Source organism: Agelaius tricolor, unplaced genomic scaffold (genome assembly GCF_023055355.1).
Source record: "Agelaius tricolor isolate 1412-34295 unplaced genomic scaffold, bAgeTri1.0.p SCAF_16, whole genome shotgun sequence".
NCBI classification, from domain to species: Eukaryota; Metazoa; Chordata; class Aves; order Passeriformes; family Icteridae; genus Agelaius; species Agelaius tricolor.
In genome coordinates this window covers 11,564,515-11,586,075 of record NW_027269276.1, presented here as the reverse complement: position 1 = coordinate 11,586,075, position 21,561 = coordinate 11,564,515, and the positions used below count along the sequence as shown (strand labels likewise).

At 38.6% G+C, this 21,561-nt stretch overlaps 1 protein-coding gene across 2 annotated transcripts in view; it reads right to left on the bottom strand.

Moving 5' to 3' along the window:
* The window catches only part of DMXL2 (Dmx like 2), a 47,635-nt gene extending 30,141 nt beyond the window's left edge, over positions 1 to 17,494 (bottom strand). For both annotated transcript variants that reach the window (XM_071441505.1, XM_071441507.1), the window contains exons 1-12: positions 17,324 to 17,494; positions 9,204 to 9,329; positions 7,410 to 7,481; positions 6,655 to 6,733; positions 5,861 to 6,017; positions 5,417 to 5,483; positions 4,495 to 4,673; positions 4,000 to 4,183; positions 2,533 to 2,707; positions 1,552 to 1,785; positions 1,158 to 1,435; positions 288 to 987 (exon numbers count right to left, since the gene is read on the bottom strand). In XM_071441505.1, the coding sequence (XP_071297606.1) occupies positions 288 to 987; positions 1,158 to 1,435; positions 1,552 to 1,785; positions 2,533 to 2,707; positions 4,000 to 4,183; positions 4,495 to 4,673; positions 5,417 to 5,483; positions 5,861 to 6,017; positions 6,655 to 6,733; positions 7,410 to 7,481; positions 9,204 to 9,329; positions 17,324 to 17,410 (2,338 nt within the window). In that variant the 5' untranslated portion in view covers positions 17,411 to 17,494. The remainder of the gene's footprint in view (positions 1 to 287; positions 988 to 1,157; positions 1,436 to 1,551; positions 1,786 to 2,532; positions 2,708 to 3,999; positions 4,184 to 4,494; positions 4,674 to 5,416; positions 5,484 to 5,860; positions 6,018 to 6,654; positions 6,734 to 7,409; positions 7,482 to 9,203; positions 9,330 to 17,323) is intronic.
* Between the last annotated feature and the right edge of the window lie 4,067 nt (positions 17,495 to 21,561).

Below are 21,561 nucleotides of genomic sequence, written 5' to 3'. Positions count from 1 at the left end.
GGGAAAGGCAGCATCCTGTTCTCTGTGGGAGCAAGGAGTGCTTACTCACACAAAGGATTTCCTGAGTGTCAGCTGATCCACAGGGACTGCAGACACACTCAGACCACTGTAAGTGATTTGCAGGAGCTTAGCCACCAACAAAGTAAAAATGCTTAATTTGCATAGTAAAAGGAAATTTTTGAAAACCAAATGTAAATATACTCCAAATAAAACAGTCATTTATTTTAACAAATTAATTCTACAGCTCACAGTGTTAACTCTAAATGGAAACACCCAGGTATACTCACCAAGGCAATAGCTGGGAATGAGTGTTGGAAGCCAGGCTACGTTAGAGAAAGCAGAGGTGTGAAGAGAGTTAATTCGAGCCAGCTCAGACACTCCTCCAGTGTAGGATAAAGGTCCTATGGGGTCTACTCGCCACAGAATCAGCTCACTGTAGATTGCATTTGGATCATGGAATGTACGTGTTGCTGCATTTTTAAGCTGCTGCTTAGAAGAACCTCTCTTATGTTTAATAGGATCCATCATCCTGTTTATCCTGTCGGAGTCCCAGGAGGTGTCTGACTCAGGAGTTAACAGAGCGTTGTGATGAGAAGATGTCAGCAGCAATGGTAAAACAGAATGGCAGGCCAGATCATTGAGGTGAAAGCGGTGTCCACAGTACCTGAACTTATGGGATACAGTTAGCACAGTAGTGAAAGCTGATTTATCAGCAAAAGTAACTGCCCACTGGTTTAGAGAGCCATCTATGTGTTTGGAAATCATCATTACCACAGGAGAAATTATATTCACATTTGTGCTGTCCTGGACAAAGCTTGGTCCTTTATTTGCTAGAGTATTTTCTGGAAAGTCCATTGTTTTCTGCTGTGCAGAACTGCTGCTGCTGTCTTTTACAAAGACAGGGCAGGCATACATCATAATATTTTTGCTAAGGGAGCTAGCATCTCCAGATGGAAATGCAACAGGAATCCTAGAAGAAAATGAAACCTAAGAAAAAAAAAAAAGAAAATTAGAATGTATGAACTCAGCTTCAGCCTAAATAAATGCTAGCTATTTTATAGGAAGTACTTAAAATGGAATTCCTACTGATGTTCAGCTCTAAAGCAAAGGACGATGTTAACATCAAAAATAATAAAACAATTTCAAATATACCATACCTGAACTTGTCGAAAGATGCCTGGAGTGTATTCATCTAAATACTTCACATGCCACACTAGAAAGGTTCCATCAACAGGATGGATAGTGAAAAGCATATCTGGATTCCTGTTCCATTCCGTTAGGAGCAAGTCGATTTTCCGGTCCAACAAAACTGTGGGCAGAGGCAGGCGTGGGCCCGCTAGCAGAGATGTTTTGGGGCTTCCCTCTCTTTCTCCATCTTCATGTTCTGAAGAGCCTGTACCAGTCCCTGTCTCTGATTCTCTGTCTATAGACAAATCTGAAACAGAAATGTGCCATTTTATGCAAAGATTTCCCTATCAGTTTCCATTCAAAACACAGTATTTTTTTATCTGCTAGTAGTACTAGCTGAACAGAACTAACCAGATTACTAACCATGATCTAACTTCATATGTAAGCCTTTTTCTTTTTCTTCTGTTTCTTCTTCCTCTTCAGCTTCAATATCAAAATCTTGTTCTAGTTGTTGTTCTGAAATTTGTCTTAGATGCTGCATGAATACTTCAATAGAGGATGTAAAATGAAATTCTTTATTATTCAGCCAGTGGACAACGAAGCCTCCACTGCCTTCATCTATATTAAAAGCAGTTCCAGCCAACACTGAAGGAATATCTGTGGACATTTTAAACAAATAAAAAACCTATGTATTAAACTATATAAAAGTATATAAAGCTATATATTAACCACTCATCTTTTTATTCATATATGTATGTACACATTTCACTTATTTTAGGTATAAAATAATTTGTGCCTACAAGATTAAAAAGGTAAAGATCAAGATTTTACATCCAATTGTAATGAAAACAGTAAAGATATTTTAAGGTCAATAAATTTACATGAAAATTTATTCTTATGTGAATGGTAAATGATATTTAGTGGTTCTAACTGCTCAGTTTCATATGTTGCAGTGTTGAATCTCATGTATAGATTTTAGGTAAAGCAAGTCACCGCTCTTTAATATTTTCCTTCTTTAAAAATATTCTGCATTATTCTATAAAAATCAGCTGTTTTCCCACCAAAAGACTCTGATACAGCTTTTTCAATGACTACATTCTGCAGGATGCAATTATTCTATTCATCATGCACCATGGCCCCCCAAAACCAAGAATCAAACACTAACTAGACTGGAAATTTATGCTGCTTTTGCCTTCTGATCTGCAAAGATGAATTTAATTTCAGCTTATAAAGATGCTGAAGGTATTCAGAATAAATTTAGCTTCATTTGTCTTAAAAAACTCTATGCCAAATAATAGACTTCCTACAAATTCCCTCTATTTAATTAGGCAAAGCTCAGCTTCCTTTATTTTTTTCATGTTGTGCAAAGACATTATTGCAGTGTAATCAATGGTTGTATTTCACCTGTATTAGGGTTGATGCTTGCTGCTATGTGGAAGTGACCAAGTGCATTTGCTTGATGGGAAATGTGACGCTGAACTTCGTGAGTGCCCTGCTGATCTGGCAGTACATCCGTGTGGGTAACAAGAACTGAAGATCTCCTTTGTCCTTTTCTCATATTTTTCAAATGATGAATTGTCTGTTTTAATTATAAAAAATAAATTAATAAATACCAAAACCATCGTAAGATAAAAAGTTACACTTGCATAATGTCTGTAGGTTCTTTCTACCAAAGAAATGAAGACTAATTTCAAAAGGATTATTTTAAATATATTTCAACACAGATTAGTAACACTTATGTACATCTGATCTACCCAAAAGTAAAGCTCTTCTAGCAGTCTTCTAAAAGTTCCTTTAATATCTCTACTCAACAACACCACAAAAATACACAGGATTTTGCACAACGTTCATGAACAAGATGAAAACAATCTAAAAACAGTAACTTTTGTAATATCATTTTATAATGAATTATTTTTGTATGACTGAAAATTTCTGAGCATATAAAGAACACAACTGATTTAACAGCCTGAAGTGTACTTGCTCCCAAGCTCCCTATTTATTGATGGCCATGATATTTAAGAAGTTAAACCTTAATCTGATTGTAATGGTTTACAAATGAGTGGTGAGGTGTTTTTTTGTTTTCTTATCTTTCCTTGGTTTTATATTGATAGTGTAGTGCTGAGGATAACAGACCACCACTTTGTCATCTAGCAGCATTGTCTTTATTAAACACACTTGCGTATTTCTGTATTTCTTCTGTGTCCAAGAAGGATCAACTACACAGCCAGTGATTAGGAGACTGACCAATCACACAACTAAATGGAAGAACAGATGTTTCTTTCTCTTTTATCTTGGACACTCTCACACATCCCACACAGTTGATTGAAACATTCTCACACTCACATTTGTAGCTGCAGATGATCTTTGGTATGCACGTTCTCATGAGAAAAAGGTGCTTGTTAAGGTTGACCAGGAGCAGCTGCTTCTACAGACAGGTTTTCTTTTACTGTAAACTTTATAGACTCACTAAGAATATAAGACTGTCACTGAAACAAAATTATCTAATGAAGTAACTAAAATTTAAGAGTTTATTTATTCTTTTGTCTTTATAATTGTAGACTTTCAGACCAAATCAGAATGAAACCATCATTACTATTCCACATTAAACATTGTCTCTTCCCATCACTGTTAGCTAACTATAAAAAAAGCAAATTGAGTTTTAAAAACATGGTGCATGAATGCAGAGTTGGAGTCTCTGACTTTTTCAGTGTTTAGTAATAGACTTCAAAACCTGATATGGAATAATTCAGGTTATTCTGTTATGCATATAGGTATTACATAATATACATTCTTAGAGCTCTATATCCTTCAATATTTAAAGTTTTGAGAATCATGAAATAAAAATGTCACAAATTAAGTAATTACATGTACCTCTAGTGCATGTTGTATAGTGTCCTTTTGCTTTCCAGACTGTGAGATGGTGCTGCTGATGCTGGAAGTGGTGGTTTCACAGATCTGCTCCCCCAGGAGAGTATCTTCAGGTAGCAGCGTCTCTGCCCACAGCCGGCAGATGCCATCGAGGCATGACGTGAGTAACACATTACAGACCAACCCCCTGATGGCAGAGACAGCAAAATTACTTCCTGGGTAACTCAGCTACAAAGACACAGCAGAAAATAGGGGAGTGTACAAGAATTTAGTAGTTACTGTTTTATCCAAATTTCTGCTTCTCCCCTAACTGAAGGTTAACTTGATTATCATTATTAAAACCTGGTGATACAGAACTTAATGGGAAGGTGTTGGTATGCTTTGTTTCTTGAAAGTATAAGAAGTCTCATGCTCTTGATGGCAAAACATTAAGCAGAATGTTAGAAAAACACCTGATCAAAGGCTTGCTTGCTTTTTGAAAAAAGGCAGCTTTCAAACCTGGGCATGTACTTGCTGATGTTCCGCCAGGAAAATCCTGTCACTGCTCGGGGATGCGCCAAATAAACAAAGGAAAACTGCACATCCTCTGAGCCTTTTTTCTTTTCTTCATTCTCTTGGGGCAGGAGAGATGACTTCCAACCTGTCATAGGATACCAAACCTTCAAGAGGCAGTCATCCTAGGTAAAGCAATAAAAAGCCAGGGCTTTAGGTAGCTATAATTAAAAATGTAACAAAAAGAAAATCACAAGCAATAAGCAACTGCTGTTCTGGTATTGTTCATGAAAATTTGGCTCAGAACTAAAATTCATCTCACTGTCCAACTAACAGTAGGTGCCAGTAAAAAGTGCTTACCTATTGAGACTTGTAAACCAAAAGGAATCATTCAAATGAGAGGCTGACATTAAAAAGAATTATTCATTGAAATCTTAGCTTGAATAGTGATTTGACAAAAAGTATTGCAAACTGAAATAGAATTGATAACTGAACCCAGAATTCACTAAATAAAAACCTTCTCTAATTTATCCAGACATGTGCATATTATACCAGTTAAAATGGGTATTTGTTCTACCATAACGATCTCGTTACTTTGAACAGAAGTAGAAAAAATTATGTATATCTGAAAATTCATCTAAGTATACTACATCTAAAAAAATTCAAATATGTATATATAGAACACATAGATACATAAAAGTCTGTATCACTGTCATTCATTCATGTATTCAGTAAGAGTACATAGATAAATCCAACTTCTTGCTGCTAAAATCCATGGAATTACACAAAATACTGCATTACATGAGATCATAATTTACCTTTGCTAAGACAACAATAGAATGTATGGTCCAGGACTATTCATATTACTTACTTTTGTCAAACAAATGAAAAATACTTCAGAAACTTAATTATTCTTTTTTGTCCTTACCTTCCCAGCTGTTGCAAAATATTCACCATCAGGAGACCATGACATCAAATGTACTGACGTTGCAGTTCTACAGAACACAAGAGCAAGTTAAGTAAGGTCTATTTATTCTAAAATATTATTCCATAGGTATTCAGTTGATTCAGTGTTACTGTTCATTATTTAAAATTAATATTAAATTAAGTAAAAATTAGATTAAATATTTTATAGTTGTTTTGTTAAGCATACTTTTTGAATAGCAGGAGCATAAAAGTATTTTCATACTTTATTGAAAAGACCGCTCAAAAAATTGGTTTAAGTACAGCAAGCCTAGGTTAGATTCAACAGGAGTGAGGATTTTTTATTTGAAATAACTTATATTGTTTGAATTTTAGGGTATTAAAAAGCACATTTTAAAATATAGGTGAGGTAGCATTGCAATTTGTCTTAAAACAAAAATTATCTCACTTGCACTGCCAGACACATTTCCAGTCATTTAGAACCGGGAGAACTTTATCATCCTTGATCTGATTGCTGGCATCATCATCTTCATCTTCCTCTAGAATGTCATCAGATGGAGGGGCCCACAATTGCAAAAAGTCTGTTGCTGTCAATAACCTGTTACCTGAAAGGGAGTGGTACCAAAGCTATGGAACCAGGATGATGAAGGTATGTTGAAAGATTAAGCCTCTCTTCATATTTTGTTGCGAATTATCCAGAACAGGTTTTTAGTCCATTTTAAATATGATAAGGTATTCCATCATCTCACCCAGCTGGTTTTATTAAAACATTTTGAATTTATAGTATCTTTCAGTAAAGAATACCAGGGCTATTTATTTAGCTCCTCTTTTTGCATTATTAAAAGGAGAACTTTGAATCATAGAATTGTATTTACCAATAAATGTTGCAGATGCTTAATAGTTATTCATATCTCAAATAAATACACAGACATCCTATAAAGATTCATATCTAGGTACATTGTTGACTTCAATTGTGCTAAAATTTTATTTAAGTGATTATTAGTGGCAATTTAAGTCAGTTAACAACTTAGCACTGTGATTCCCAAACCAAGATCTTACATAAGAGATGCAAACACTTGGCACAGCATCTTAACAAATGTTAACTGTAGCCTCACATTTTATGCAACCCTGCCTGAGAATAGGTAATTTAAAATCTGCATATTCAAGCTCTCATTTTATTACATTAAAAATATTTTGTCTAACTACAAATGTTGACCAAATACTTCACAAATGATGCATTACCTTGAGGATCCCAGGCCAGGTTGTAAGTCATAGAACTGAGGAAGAATTGCCCAGTTTTTAGCCACTGACACTTCAGCTGCTGTAGTGTAAAAACAGTCAAGGATTAAGTCTCACATCAACAGCAAAAAATAAAGATATTGGTATTTCTTTCTATATGAAATTGCTATTAAGCCTGCTGCAAAAGTATTAAGTGGTAAATTGCTAAATCTAGTTTTAATATGTTTTGAAATTGTTTTGTAAAATGTAAGTGCATCCCAGGGTGCCCTGCAAACCAGATCTGGACTTGTCCCACATACAAATACTTCTGTAGATTACTTTGAACTACTCTGACCATAGATTTAGAGGAACATAAGGGATGGCAGTATAGATACCACAAAGATTGTGAAACCTGCTTGAGAACATCCTCAGTGCTCGAGTGCTCGGCCATGGCTGTGCTGTTAAAACAAGTCTGGGTGCACTAAACAAGTCTGGGTTGTATTTCTGTCCTGCACCTCTGACAACCTCTTTAAATAAGAAATACCAGCTTGTCATTCTAGTATGAGACTCAAGAACAAGATGTTGGGAACTTAGGAGAAGTGCAGTCCACAGCTCATTCAGTGGAAAAGTCTACCCATCCAGTTGTATTATGAATGGTGGAAACTGTTTATTCATTATTCTGTTGTGTGCCAACACAATATAATAAAAATAACTGGCAGACAGACTTTTGCCTCTCTTAAGAGCCTAAACAGAATTAAAATAATGAAATACACACTTACACAATTTCTTTTATGAGAATTTATACCGAGTGGTTCAAAAATGCAAACAGCGTTTCCATATGATGCTGCAATCTGGGGAAAGAAAAAAAAAAGTTGAAGACTCAAAATGTAAGGTTAGGAGGCAAGTGGAGTAAGTGCTCCTTAGTATTCCAAAATAGCTAAAGATTTTCCAGTACCTCTTCTATCTGCCAGGGTTCTTGAAAAGTGAAATTAATACAAATGTAATTAACTATGATATGGGTATATTTTCTTAAGGCAATTGAGGAAAACACACTCTTGAATAAACCCACCTTTCACATTTTAACTCTAAACAGGGCAGACATCTCATTCAGTGGCACAAACACAGTCACAATCTTCTAGAGCAACTACTCTTAATGCATAAGAGAAAGTTGATGCCTTCACTGCTTCTGCTCGTGTTCTGTGTACTTCACAGCTAACTAATGCATTAATTATTAGTGTCTGTGTCCCTAGATTCCATTTTGTATCACTAAATCACTAAATAATAGTTATAAGAAGCAGAAAGAAATCCAATTCTATTTTTAACATTCAAATACATTTTGAGAGGATATAAATGGTAAATAGAAAAATTGAAGTATATATGCCATTGAACCCCTCAGTTTCTTTCACCCATTTATTTCACAGAAATCTCAAAACACAAAATAGTATTTCTTAAGTATTTATCAGGGCCTGTTCCTAATACTCATATCTTTTAAATACTTCTAACTATCTTTAAAACTTCTCTTTCTTCTTTAAAAGATTTAAAAAAAATAAGTTTAGGTCCTTCCCATCCAGGATCTGGTTTCCTCAAAACGGAAATGATGCAAAAGTTTCACGACATTTATTACGAAATCTTATTTCTTCCTTAGGGGGAGGGGGACAGAAGGTTGCAACAACAGAGTCAGTCCCAAAGTAAAGAACAGACTGTGAGTTCAGAGTCCTGAATGCAGAAGCACCCAGGGGTTTGTGGTGGTCTTGTAGGGACCATCTCTGAAGCTGGGATCTCCCTCCCACTCTTACTGGGATTGCACTGCTGAAGTTCAAGGGCTCTGCCAACTAAATCTGCCCAAATCCTAACTAGGGCTTCCTCAGTACTGGTTCCAATTTTCACCCAGCTAATTCTAGTCAGCAGTGACAACTGACAAATGAAATTTGCTCAGTTCCAGTACTACTGGAACTCCTAGAAATTTTTTTTCCTTCTTCTTTTTAACCTGTCTCTCTAGCATTGTTTAGGAATTTAAAATGAAACCACTAAGCAAATCAAGGGGCCATGCAGTTATGACAGCTTATAGTGTAGCACTTCCAAACACATTAAACATGCTGAAACTTTTCTAAATGTATTTCAAATTCATGACTTTGCAGGACACACACACATATGTGTATATATATGTATAGATAAATGATTTATCCATTTCTTCTTTTGTTACATGGAAGTACACAAAATGGAGCCAGTAATCATCATTTCAGTACCATCCCAGTTCTGATATTGCACTGTAACTAATGCATCTGTTCACATTTTGACATAGCTCTCATTGCAGGTCCCAGAAAGGGAATAAAACCTTTGTTCCAACATGTCTCCTGCTTCCTCTACCCTCTTCCCCCCCCCAAATTACTAATAAATTGAAAGAATAAGACTAACACAAGAGGTGTTACTCAGAAAGTCCCAGATCAATAAACCATGATCTTTGTTGGGAAATTAACTCTTTCATTCCCTTAATGTATTATGTTGCTGTTTAATCATTCAATTTAGAGTTCTCAAATTTAAAAAATTCTATACAGATTTATTGAAATCCTTACCCTGCCTTGTCGCTGGGAGCACTCCACACAACTGACCTGGATGTTTCCATGTTTAGCACCGGGAATAATCTGCACACATTCAAAGTCATTTGCCAGAATAACAATGTCACAACCAGAGCCATATGCCTGAAACAATTTTCGAAAGAAATAAAATTAATTGTTTATTTTAAAAGCTAACTGAACACTTGCTACCGGACTGATGTTTTTGGAAGCGGTGAATATCCCAGTTAAACAGGAAGTTACAATGTAGCAGATTTGTTCCTCACTAATTCAATGAGCAACAAGGAAAAACAAAGTAGCAAGGGAACCATAACTCTATAGGGGTTTAAATGAAAGCAAACAGAAAAGAGAAAAAAAAAAAAAAAACAAACTCCCGAATTTAAATGAAGAATTTGAGCTATTTACTTTTTCTTTTGTTTGTTTTAGGTTTTAGTTGATTTTTTTCTCCCTTCCAATTCTTGTTAGAGCAAGGCAGCCAAGCCAGGAGCATTTCTTAATGAATTTGCATGTACCTTTCTTCAATAGGTATGTCTTGTATCCCCATCTGCCTTCTTTAGTATTTTTTTTTTAAATCAAGATTGTTAAGGGATTCTTTTCTATAACAATGCACTTTCTGGGCTTTTCTGAGTTTTAAGAAGTGCACATTACTGTAAAACAACAAAGATTTCTTTTGGATATACTGTTGTGCAATACACTCCATATTCTAAAGAATTTGTTTACGTAGTAGCTATAGAACAGTGACAGCCGGCAGCACTTTTTATTGGCAGGATAAATATATACCTGTCTGCCAACCTTTCACCTATTCTAAAAAGTTTAATCACTCCAGATTATCTGTCCCACTGAGCTCCCACCTTCAGGCACAGAAATCTCTCCCTAGGATCAATCTCCACTAAGCCTTTTACAGTAACCAGTTAAAGCTGGAAGTTTCTTTCCTTAAAGCAAGTTTTCCACTGATTCCAATACAGTAGGCAGAAATTTTATAATAGCTGAGTCAAGCAGAGAGTGCAAGTCTTCCACAGTGAATTTCAGATAGTACAAAATTACTTGTCACTTCAACTTGTCCACTGGATTTTTCACAATAATTTCCAAAATACTGAGTCAGCCCTTGCCCTTGACTTTGAGCTCAATCAGTGTAAGAGTACTTTATTGTAAATGTATAAAAGTTGTATTTGTATTGATTTACCACCAGTGCCCCTCAGTGGCTGCACTAAGATGAGGGTGCAAGACACCCACTGGAATCAGAATGGACAGTTTAGCTCTCATGACTTTCTATGTCTACTTCTAATTCTCCTGGGAAGGAGCAACAAGTGAGGAAGGCTGAAAAAAAGAGTTTAATTTAGTGAAAGTACGTCACTGCATGGAACAGAAAGGAACAGCAATGCAAGCAGCAAAGCAGAAACTCAGTCCCCAGAAATTAATACACCATACAACTGCACACACAAAAATGAAAATTGCAGATAAGACAGATTGTCTAAAAGATTTCCAAGGTCACCTCACAAAAATAGAGTGACACAGTGTTGTGTGAGACATAATAACCCACACTGCTGTTCTGGGAAGCTCTGAGGAACTGATACTGGAGTGATTCACAATGTAAGCAGCATTGCTAAAAGGTTGTTGGAGCGAGATTATCTGTGTAACAGAATATCCCAGCTCCTTGATGACTTGGCTATGTGATTATTAGACTCAGTCTGGAAGGGAGTAAGTTATTATTAAAATTGAATAGGATTATTTCCAGAATGTAAGAGAAAGAAAGATGAGATTCTGAAATAAGTTCTGGCATTGAACAGAAAGTCCTTTTGTTTCATTGCTTTCCTATTTTTGTACTGGGATTCTTTACAAAACAAGCTTCACCAGCAGTGTTGAATACTAGATGAAACAGTATAGGCTCCTTAGTATGAAGGAAGAAGATTAAGACCAGGATGTGAATGCCCAGAAATAGACAGGAAAATAAAAGCACATCCTCTTGTTCCAACAATTTATTCAGAATTCGAATATTCACAAGAAATTTATTCTCCTACCTAAACTTCAAAGGGTGAGCATTAAAACAGAAAAGAATTGACTCATCTTCTTTTCAACAGTCTTCCTCATAGCTACCAATACAAACCTACTAGAAGATGTGACTTAAATTATCTAAACAAAAAGAGGTGCTGATCCACTTTAAACAAGGACTTAAACCTTTCAAATACCCTATTCACTGTTGTTATTCATAACTTGAGCTGCAAATTTCAAACTACATTATCCATAACTTATCATTAGTTGCATTTTTATTAGCAAGAGACATGTATGTGTGTCAAATTATAAAAGGAAAAGGCTTATCAACTTCAATTTCCTTATGCTTAGTGTTCTTAAACATGCCCATTTGTATGTGTTTGTACAGGTCATAATACATGAAACAGAAAATATTTTATACTTGGCTATGTCTGTTTATTCTGTGAAGCAAAAGAATTTAGTGTCTTTCCCTTCAAACATTTTAGTTTTTCATCTCTCCTGTCCCCTGCCTGCACTTATTCCACCAACAAAGCATTAATTTTTCAGCTAATTATTAACTATTTAGCATATTTTTACACAGGTAAGTAAAAAGGTGGTTCTTATTCATCAGGATAGAGAGATCTCTTTCCTTTGTGAAACTTATTATTGTCACTTGTAGCCATCCTACTCTTGGCCTGTGTTTACTGCTGCACCAACAAGTGACTCAGCAACCTGAGTGGGGACCCCTTGGTTAGGGGGGTAGGCAGAACCCATCCCAGCAGCAGGACAGGACACCAGCCTTCAGCTCTAGGCTGTTAGAGCAAGTGCTGCTATCTCTTGGGTCTGGGGTCATTTTCTGAGTGTAGATATTTGTTCTGAGAATGTGCCTTATTTCTTGAAAGTATATGAAATCTTACAATTATTTTATGAAGTAAAATCATTAGAACATGTTTGAAAAAGGTCCATATAGTTTTATATATTAAAAGACATTTTCATATTTCATGTTATATGCCTACATACAAGTTCTTCATTTGATTGCTTTTATGCAGCTTTTCTGATGTCTTCATTATATTAACATGTTTATACTTGAAGAGAACACTTTTTATTAACATGTTTATACTTGAAGAGAACACTTTTCTGTTAAATCCTCTTTTCTTTTGTCCTTCAGCTGGTAATGCAGCAGAAACCCCCCACAGTGACAAAGAACAGGGAAGTGTTGTAATATTTAACATCAGTAGTTCCTTCTTAAGGATTCAGCTGACAACATCTTCATGAGGTTCATTTGTGCCACCACAGGTCTCTCCTGCCAGAGAAACAGAGGCCACAATATTGGTGGTAGCAGACTGACAATCTGCCCAGCCTGACAAAAGGAATGGAAAATTGGTAAGCCATACAGACAGGAAAGATGAAAAATACAGCACTGAGATACAGTAATGGATGAGAGCAGCACAGAGCTCTGAAATAAACAGAATTATGAGCAGTGACTGAACAAAACAAGTGCAGTAAGAACCACCCACATGGAGTATCTGCCAACCTCCATTTCTAATGTCACTGATAACTTCAAGGAGAAAATTAAATGGAGTTGCAAAACCGCCAGAATGCAAGGATGACTTGCAGGATCCATAAGCAATTAATAAGCTGTAGTTTGCCAATGTTTGCTCTATCTGTCAAGATCTGGGACCACTGAAATGAACAATTACAAAACTTTAATTGAATGCAGGAGCACCACACAGAAGTAGGACATTGTGTCCTAGTCTAACAGTTTGTGTTATATCCTCAGTTTTCAGATAATATGAAAGCAGCACATGCTTCTGTCTTTTTCAGCTGCTCATGTTTTCCAGTTTGCTTCTGGAACTAAGAGACAGGGAAACAATTATTCCTTCACAGGCTCATCTTGGTTTTTCCTTTTACAAATACTTCTCTCTGTATAAAAAAGCCAACAAAATTCTCTTTCTATAACCTGCAACTCTTTACAAATTTGGCATAAGCATAATAAAACACAAGTCCTCAAGCTCATGTGTGTACTGCCAGGGATGCAGAGGCATTTCAAGATGGTAAATGATGTGGAAGAAAAAGTATCAGTGCTATTAAAAACCAGAAATTCATAAACATCTAAAATTATGTAAATTAAAACATCTGAAAGTCCGTACTGGGCTTAAAGGACTCCTCCAGTAAAACAACACTCATCTTTAAGTTTCTGGCAGAAATTCCTCCACCTTCCACTCAGCAATGAAGACACCTGAATCCTGAACTGTTTCCAAGCTCTCATCAATGGACATCACTTGCACTTCCTCCCCCTCCTCCTTCCAAGTACTTCTAGAATTACATACACTTAATGCAAACTAGCAAAATAACTGAGAAACAACTCCTAACTTACTACTAGCCCATGGCCTGTAAAACAGGCTTTCCTCAATTGATGTTTCAGACAAATTCATGATTAAATACTTTACAACATGCTTAAACATACAGAGATAAGAAAACTTAGTAAGGACTCAGATATAAGCATCTCTAATCCAGTTTACATAAAAAGAGTGCAGAACATATAGATATATGTAAATAGTAATAAATAACTGAGAGGGATTTGCAAACAAGTGTTTTAAGAAGGATGAAGTAGTGAAAAAGTAGGAGAACCCAACACAGCAGAGCAAACCTATTCTCAGTTGCTGTATCTTGTGGACATCTGTGTGAATGAAGGTTTTGCTGATTTCAATGAGGTAAAAAAAATTACAGGGCTGTGGGAAACTCATCTGCAACAGCTTCTGGAATTCACCCCACGCAGCTCCAGGCCAAGTGTCAATACTGGCATGAAATATATTAAGAAGCTTGTCCTTTTCAAAAATGAAAACTAACAAATTAATTTTTTCTCAGTTTTATCAGTAAAGTTCTTAGATATCCCTAAAATCTGACCTGATTTTTCATTAAGAATGTTTATAGTTTTGTATTTTGTACAATCAGTGCAGAAGTAAATATTATTTCCTGTTTGTCTGACACTTGAAATTTTTATACTTACAGAAAGAATCCAGCCTCTAGGTAAATGACAAAGCTATTTTTATCTATTCATTTTTAAACCCAGACTAACCTTAGAAACAGTTACATTCTGTTGTAGCTGCTTAACCAGCTCTTTCAGAACAAAAGCTAAACGAAATCAGCTGTGGTTTGAAAAATGCATTTTACTCCCTTTAAAAGCTTATTAGCTACCAGTTAGACTGAGGCACAAGCACCTCTTCTGTCAAGGCAGGGGGTGAGCTGTAAGGCCCTCTGCTTAAAGCTCAACCTTCAACCTTCTGTAAACTCACTTGTGGAACACAGCTAGCAATATTTGCTAAAATGAGAACATGAACTAACAGCAAGCTGAAAAGTGCACAGAATTATTCCCAGAATTTCTGCCATTCAGTACTTTGACCCTTTGCTTAAGCAGTGTCTTTTCCAGAGCTCAGATGAAGAAGGCTGAGGAGACTGTCTGGTACAAGATAGCATTATTTTTTTATTATTATTATTTGCTTGTTATCACCCTTCCAACAGTTTTTCCTGTGTATCACTCACTCTACCAGACCATCCAGCAGGCACCACACATCTTTGGGCCTCAGCCCTTCCTTGGGAAAGGCTGGATATCTGTCAGGATTGTGGCAGGCAGATGTGGGAGCTGAGGGAGGAAAGGACCCTGCACCTTCCAGAATAAGCACTGACAAAACCTTTGTAGCCAACCTACAGACACCTGTCTCTATTTCTTTGGAAATCTATAGTTTTATGGAGCTGCTAATACTTGTTTTAGCAGGCAGAGAGAAAAATAGTGGGAAAATTATTTCCCTGTCTTATTCTCAGAATACCTAGATGACTTTAACCAAAGCTTTAAAAAAGTTGAGGCAGACTGTGTTATCATCTTACCTCTAGCTACACCGACTTGGAAATTAAAAGCTTACCTTTATCCCCAGCAAGGAGTCATGTAAACAAGCCAAGGACAAACCACAGAAGAAGGGAAGAATGAAGAACCTGAGAATTGCAATGTCCCTAATCAGGTTAGAAGAAAATGTGTTTCTTCTCTCAGAATCCTAAGATTGCTGGACTTAGGCATCTAAAGTACATTCATCTTAAGAGGAAGTTTCTCCTACTCCTCCTCAAGAAAAAAGGGAAATACTTCCAAACCTATTAACTAGTGGGTACATATATATACATACTCAAGCCATTATTCTGCTGTTAAGCAGAGTATTTTTAACAGCAGTGATTCATTCCTGCACACAAAAAAGCTGTATTTTCAAGTGCCTGTGATGAATCAGTTGTAGCAATTTTGAACCATTCTCACGCATTCTCAACGCCCCAACACCAACCAAAACGTGAGTGGGCACATGTGCACACAAACAGCAGCTCCTGTGCCACAGCCCTGTGGATTCCCACAGACACCTATGGATTCCCAGAGACATCTATGGACTCCTACAGACAGCTGTGGGTTCCTGCAGACGCCCAGGGAGTCACAGCGTGCTGTGCAAATCTCCCTTGCCCTCCTGCCCTCTCCCTGCCCTGCTGGTGCTGTGAGCCAGTGCCTGACAGGTGCTGGGGCTTCAGAGCGTGTCTGCAGAGTCAGGCTCTGCCACCTGAGGCAAAACCTGCCTCAGGATCTGAGCTGAAGCCCTGGCTCCAAACAGCTCAGTGGTTTGGGGGCACAAAGCTCTGTCCATACAGGTGATGTCGACTGACAGAATTTGAGGTCAGGCACTAATGAACTGCCTGCAGTCAGTGGTAGATGATGATTCTACCAAGTCACACAGGTAACCAGTTTCCTGAGAATCTGGATATAAGACCTCAAACTGTTTGCAGGCAGTTTTTAACTGTACAGTTTACTCTAGGATCAAGACCTAAAAGAACAGGAAATAATATCATGAAGACAGAGAATGAAGAAAAAGCAAAGAAGAAAGTTACAGCTATGGAAGTCCATATTAAAAGATACTTATCTCTTTAGTTCCTTGTTTGCTGTATTACAAATAAATTGGATACATCAGCCAGAAAAAACAGTGTGGTCTGTTATATGTAGCTCCATAATTTAAATCCTACCAAGCAATCCTGCATCGTTTTGGAAGATGTTACCTTTGGTCTTGGAAAATTATTGTATAGACCACAATATATATTATGACTCATTACTGATATTATCAAAGCTATGACAAGAATGGGCATAAAGTTATGTTGCATAATACTATTTGATTGACTTTTCAAATTGTCATAGTAAAAAGAAACACAATAGAATGTGAATATGAGTAAATGACTTCTTATATAAATATCAAAAGTAAAAGAGGTCCCTTTAATAACAGTATGGCTGCATAGCAGCAGAATGAGGAAAATAAAGACAAACATGGCACCTTTTATTTCTTAAGACTCTCCAGCATTCATTACTGAAATAAGACATTTGTGATAATTCACTGCAAGCTTTAAATGTTTCACGACTCTGCTGACATCTTACACCAGAAAGGATGCTCTGCATCATTTTGCTTGGAACTGGTTTGTGCCTGGGATAATCTCTTTAATATAAAATGCAGTAAGACAAGTGATACCTAAAGAATAAGATACTGATTAGATGGCAGCAGGAAAACATTGCAGAAACTGATCACTCACTAAAATCAAAGCATACCAAGCATACATAACCTAAAGGAGTGAAATTGTCATTAGAAATTGTCAATAAACAAAAATAACCTGTGAATGAGAAACAGATTGCTTTATAAACTACGGGGCTCTTGAAATTCACTTAGTGTGTCTCTTTATCGTCTTTTCCTGTTTCTTTTCCAGTTTGAGAGGAGCATTTGACAAATTTGTGTTTTATCAGGCTCAGTAATGGAAGGCAGACGCTCATCAGTAGCGGGCAGGCTTCGTCAGAGCCCCAGTGCAACTGGCTGTGTGCGCTTTGCAGATGAGATATAAGCACATCCAAATATATTTTAAAAAAATTAAAAAATAAAGACAGACGGAAGCACCCAGCGAAATCCGAGGACACACACAGGGGGGTTTCCCCGGTTGATACAGAGGACGGGGCGCTGCCAGGCGATCCCCGGCCGCCCCCAGACCCACCGGTCCCGCAGCGCCCCCCGCCCGCCAGGCTCCCCTCCCTCCGCTGTCCCCGGGCCTACGCCCGCCGTGCCCAGGCCGGCCGCGGCCGCGGCGCCCGTTACCGTGAAGGGGGTGTCCTGCACGCTGCCCACGGAGTACCCGTTGTCGCCGGGGTTCACGGCTCCGGTCAGCACCTGGTGCAGATGCATCGCGGCCGCGGCCCCGGCCCCGCCGCGCCGCCGGGACCCGGATGGCTCCACGGGCGCGCGCGCGAGGGCCGGCGGGGGGGGGGGGAACGGGAGGGGGGCGCGCGCGGCAGCGCACGCGCCGGGCAGCGCCCGGATCAGGTGAGGCGCGCGCGCGCGCGGGCACCGCCCTCTGCGCGCGCGGGGGGCGGGCCCGGCTGTGCGCGTGCCCGCGGGCGGGGCTGGTGGGGGGGGTGTGAAGGGAGCGCGCGGGGCCCGTGAGGGGGGCGGGCAGGAGTCGGTGCCGTGAGGAGAGAGGGCCAGCCCCGAGCGGGCATGGACGCGGCGGCGCCGGGAGGTGAGCGGGCCCCACTCGCCTCTCGGGCGGCAGGCACGGGAACACGGCTGCTGCGGCGGCGCTGCTCCGGCCCGGGGCGGCGGGAGGCGTGTCCCGGGAGCGCGGCGGGCGGGGCGCTCATGGGGAGCCGTGTCCTCAGCCCGGCAGGTGCGGGCGCGCTGCTGCACGGCTGCCGCTCGGTAGTTAGACGTACACATACACACATACGTCTGTGTATATATAGTGCTTCCGAGGGTGGGTTGGTTGGTTTCCGTAAGGGCTCCTCTCCTTTGGTCATATCCCAGAGAGCTTGGGATGCTCTCGGGAATGCACCAGCATCGTTCCAGCAGTGCCCGCGGCGGGGCCGGGACCTGCCCGCACTGAGGGGACTTTGGTTAACGTGTTCAGTTGAATTTCGTGCACCTCACAGAAAATACCGCCAGCCTTTTGCTGCTTTATTTGTAATAACGGCCAAACACTCTGGGAAATTAAAGCCTTTAAGTATGACTGTCCTTCTCTGTCTCAGAGGTGTGGAGGAGACTGGATCCTGAAAATCTCTTGGCAGGGATTCTAAACTCTGAGTGGGGGAATAAAAATACTCTGTGCTGTGTGCTGTGTGTCATGAGATAAGGAAAATTCTCTGTTTTCCAGTCCTAGGTCAATAGAGAAGTCTCTCTGCTAATACTTGAAGCTGCAAAGCTCCCACTCCTTTAAAGTCTATGACAGTATTGCCTGGGTCAAGGCTACAAGATTCATCCTACTTGTACTGCTTCTTAAAAGTGTACATCCCATACTACATAAATTAAGTGCTGCTCAAAGGGTAGAGGTAAATAAACACAAAGTCAAGTTACATTGGGATGGAAAAAACATTCTTATGAACACTTCAGATTTTGTCTACTCCCATGCGTGTTAGAGGCAATCCCTTTAAAAAGGCCACAGTGTCTCTAGCTGAGGTGAAAGGGAAAAAGGAAAAAAACTATTTAGATCTTGAGTTGACCTGGTTAAACATGAAAGCACTACCTAATGTTCGTGTGCTTCAGCTCACTATTCCATAACTTCTCTGATTGAAGGCTCTTCCACGTAAGAGGTGTAATTTACAACTGATTTTTATTTTGAGTGAGATTTTGTTTTTTAATGCCTGCAACAGGACTTAAAGCAAAAAGTGCTTTGTAGGGCTTTTTTTTTGGTTGAGATGTTTGTTTGTTTGTTTGTTTGTTTGTTTTAATAAGTGGAATGAAGTCCAGCTAATGCCTGAAAAGGGCAGCTGGCTTTTGGATTGGCAGCTGTAATAAGAATGAGCAACATGATCTAAAGGAAAGGGCTTTCCTGGTTGTGGTGGCATGAAGTCTTCAGAGAAGTACCTGCATGATTGGTTCAGTCTTGCTAGGTACAGACATGATGAGAGAGAGTTTTGGTTTTCAGTTCAGTATTCCTGGTGAGAGTAAAACTGACTGTAGCTCTTGTGGCTGAGGAAACTTGGCTACCTCTGTACACAGAACTTTGAGCAAGAGCCATTCTCTAAGTATCTGCAGATAAGGCCTCCACATTCTTCCTGAAAGCAAATATTTTCACCTGAGTTTTGCTGACAGATTGTTTTACCCACCTGAAATCATGCTTCCTTATTAGTGACTTAAATGCCTTATATTAAAGTAAATTTTGGTCCGTGTGACTGTGATTTCTATATGTGAGACCATTAAACACTCTCTTCCATGTGTATGTATATATACATAAAAATGTAAAATAATAGTAAAAATATGTAAGGGGCCTTCAATCTTTTAATCTCCCCTTTAATTATTGACCATCTTGTTGCCTTATTCTATGACTTTATTTTCTTTTTAACTCTAAACAAAAGTTTCTGCAGTCCTTCTGGTGGAGTCTGTTTGCCCAGGAATTCCCTCTTTTGGCTTGACTTTGTGAGAAGAGAACTTCCAGCACCTCAGGATAATGTCTGCTGCATACAATCAAAGGTCTGTTTAATTCATGCTAATAAGCTACAGCTGGAGCTGCTTTAGGTGGTGTTTTAAGCAGGTGTTAGGGGTGCTGGGAGTACTTTGCTCCTGGTGTGGTCTGGTGGGATGAGTTGGGTGACCTCTCGAGGCTGTCTGCATCAGGTATGTGGGTGACTGTACAGCTTTGCCTTTTCTTCTCCAGGTCCAGATCTAGAGGTGTTCCATAGCTGAGACTTCAGTCATCTTTTCTGCTGCTTCCAGAGAGAGAGAGGGAGGCAGAGGAAAGGGATCCAAATTTGGAGAGCAAACTCTGAACTACATAGGTGCTATGGAGAAATAACTGCTTCCATTTACTATAGGAAGCAGAGTTTTCACTTAGCAAAGAAAAGTAATCAGAAGTAAATATGTTTCTATATGGAAGTCATCATTATGTAAAAAACAAAATCTAACAAAATTTTCTAGTTTTGCTCAGGGGTAAGAGCTAGGAGAAATGTTTTGCTTTTGGCAAAAGGTGGAGTGTTTAATGGGAAGGCAGAAATTTCAAAAGGTTTCACAGTGAGATCAGCTTAGAGAAAGAAATACTCATAAGAGGCATTCTGCTAGATAAATATGTATGTATGTATGTATGTTATGACTGCCTTTTATTTCAAAGGTGAAATGCTGACTTGGTATGTTGAACTTTGAAGAACATCCCCTGTTTCAGCCACTTAGTTGGGTTTGTGGTTCTGAAAGCCTTTACTATTCCACAAGAACTAGTGATCAGAATCTCTCTATTTTTATGATTCTGTGAATATTTTCCTCATGATTTTTAATGGTTGTCTCAAATCTTCTCTGGGTACACTTGAACAAAGTGTATTTTTCCCTCTGGAATAGCTACTTGTCTGTTTCTCTCTAGAACTCAAATTCAGGTGTTAGCTTGGAGAAAATAATGTACTTAAATCTAGAAGTTGTGACATCTGTTCTCTGCTATTAATTTTCAAGTTGCAACATGTTCTTTTTCTCTAGCTTTGTTATTACTGCTTGAACAAGATTGTGTCTAGAATGATCTTAATGTGTAAACTGTTATTTATTTCTGTTGTTCATTCTCTGTGTGTTTCTCTAGAAGGCTTTGAAGGCATTCATTCACCCAAGAGGGATGGTCACTTCTACTGTACTCCTGAAGAGACCTTGCTACAACACAGCTTTTGCTTGTTGTTTTTTTTAAAGTTCATGTTAACTGCTAGTCTTCCTTCCCTAGGGGTATCTAAGTGCTGAACACTTTTGGCAGTGCATAGGTGTCTAAATATTTCCCTCTGTGAAACTTTCTTGTCTATAATTCCCACAAACACTCACAAATCCGATATTAAAGAAGAAAAATATAGGAATGAGTTATTTGGTGATTGTTCAGTTGTAACTACTTAGATGTTAAGAAAACAGAGATGGAGTCAACACAAATTACTTCTAATAGTGATATGTGGTATGACTGGACTTTAATGACAGGATTAAGTGCTAACTAGTTTTGTTGGCTGAATTTATTCATGTGCTCTCTGTTAAATGCATATCCTGTAGAGGTGTTTAATGAACCTTTTACTGAACAAATGTGGTCAGAATAATTTTCAGAGCATTGGGATCCTAATTTATAGTAGGAGGCACTGTTATTTTAATGTACGTATTTTTCTTCAAGTAGAATAGTTAGTGCTCTGCTCCCTTTCAGTTCTGATCAGTTGTGTATCCTGCCTTTCAATATGACTTCCAAACAACTGGAAAACAGAATCCCTCCAATGAAGTCACAAATGACCACGTGTAATTTATTCAAGTGCATTAGCTCATGCAGCATGTACTTTAGCCTCCACTCTGAAAGATGACTTAAGAGAATGACAAATTTTATTGTCAATTACACACTAACAACT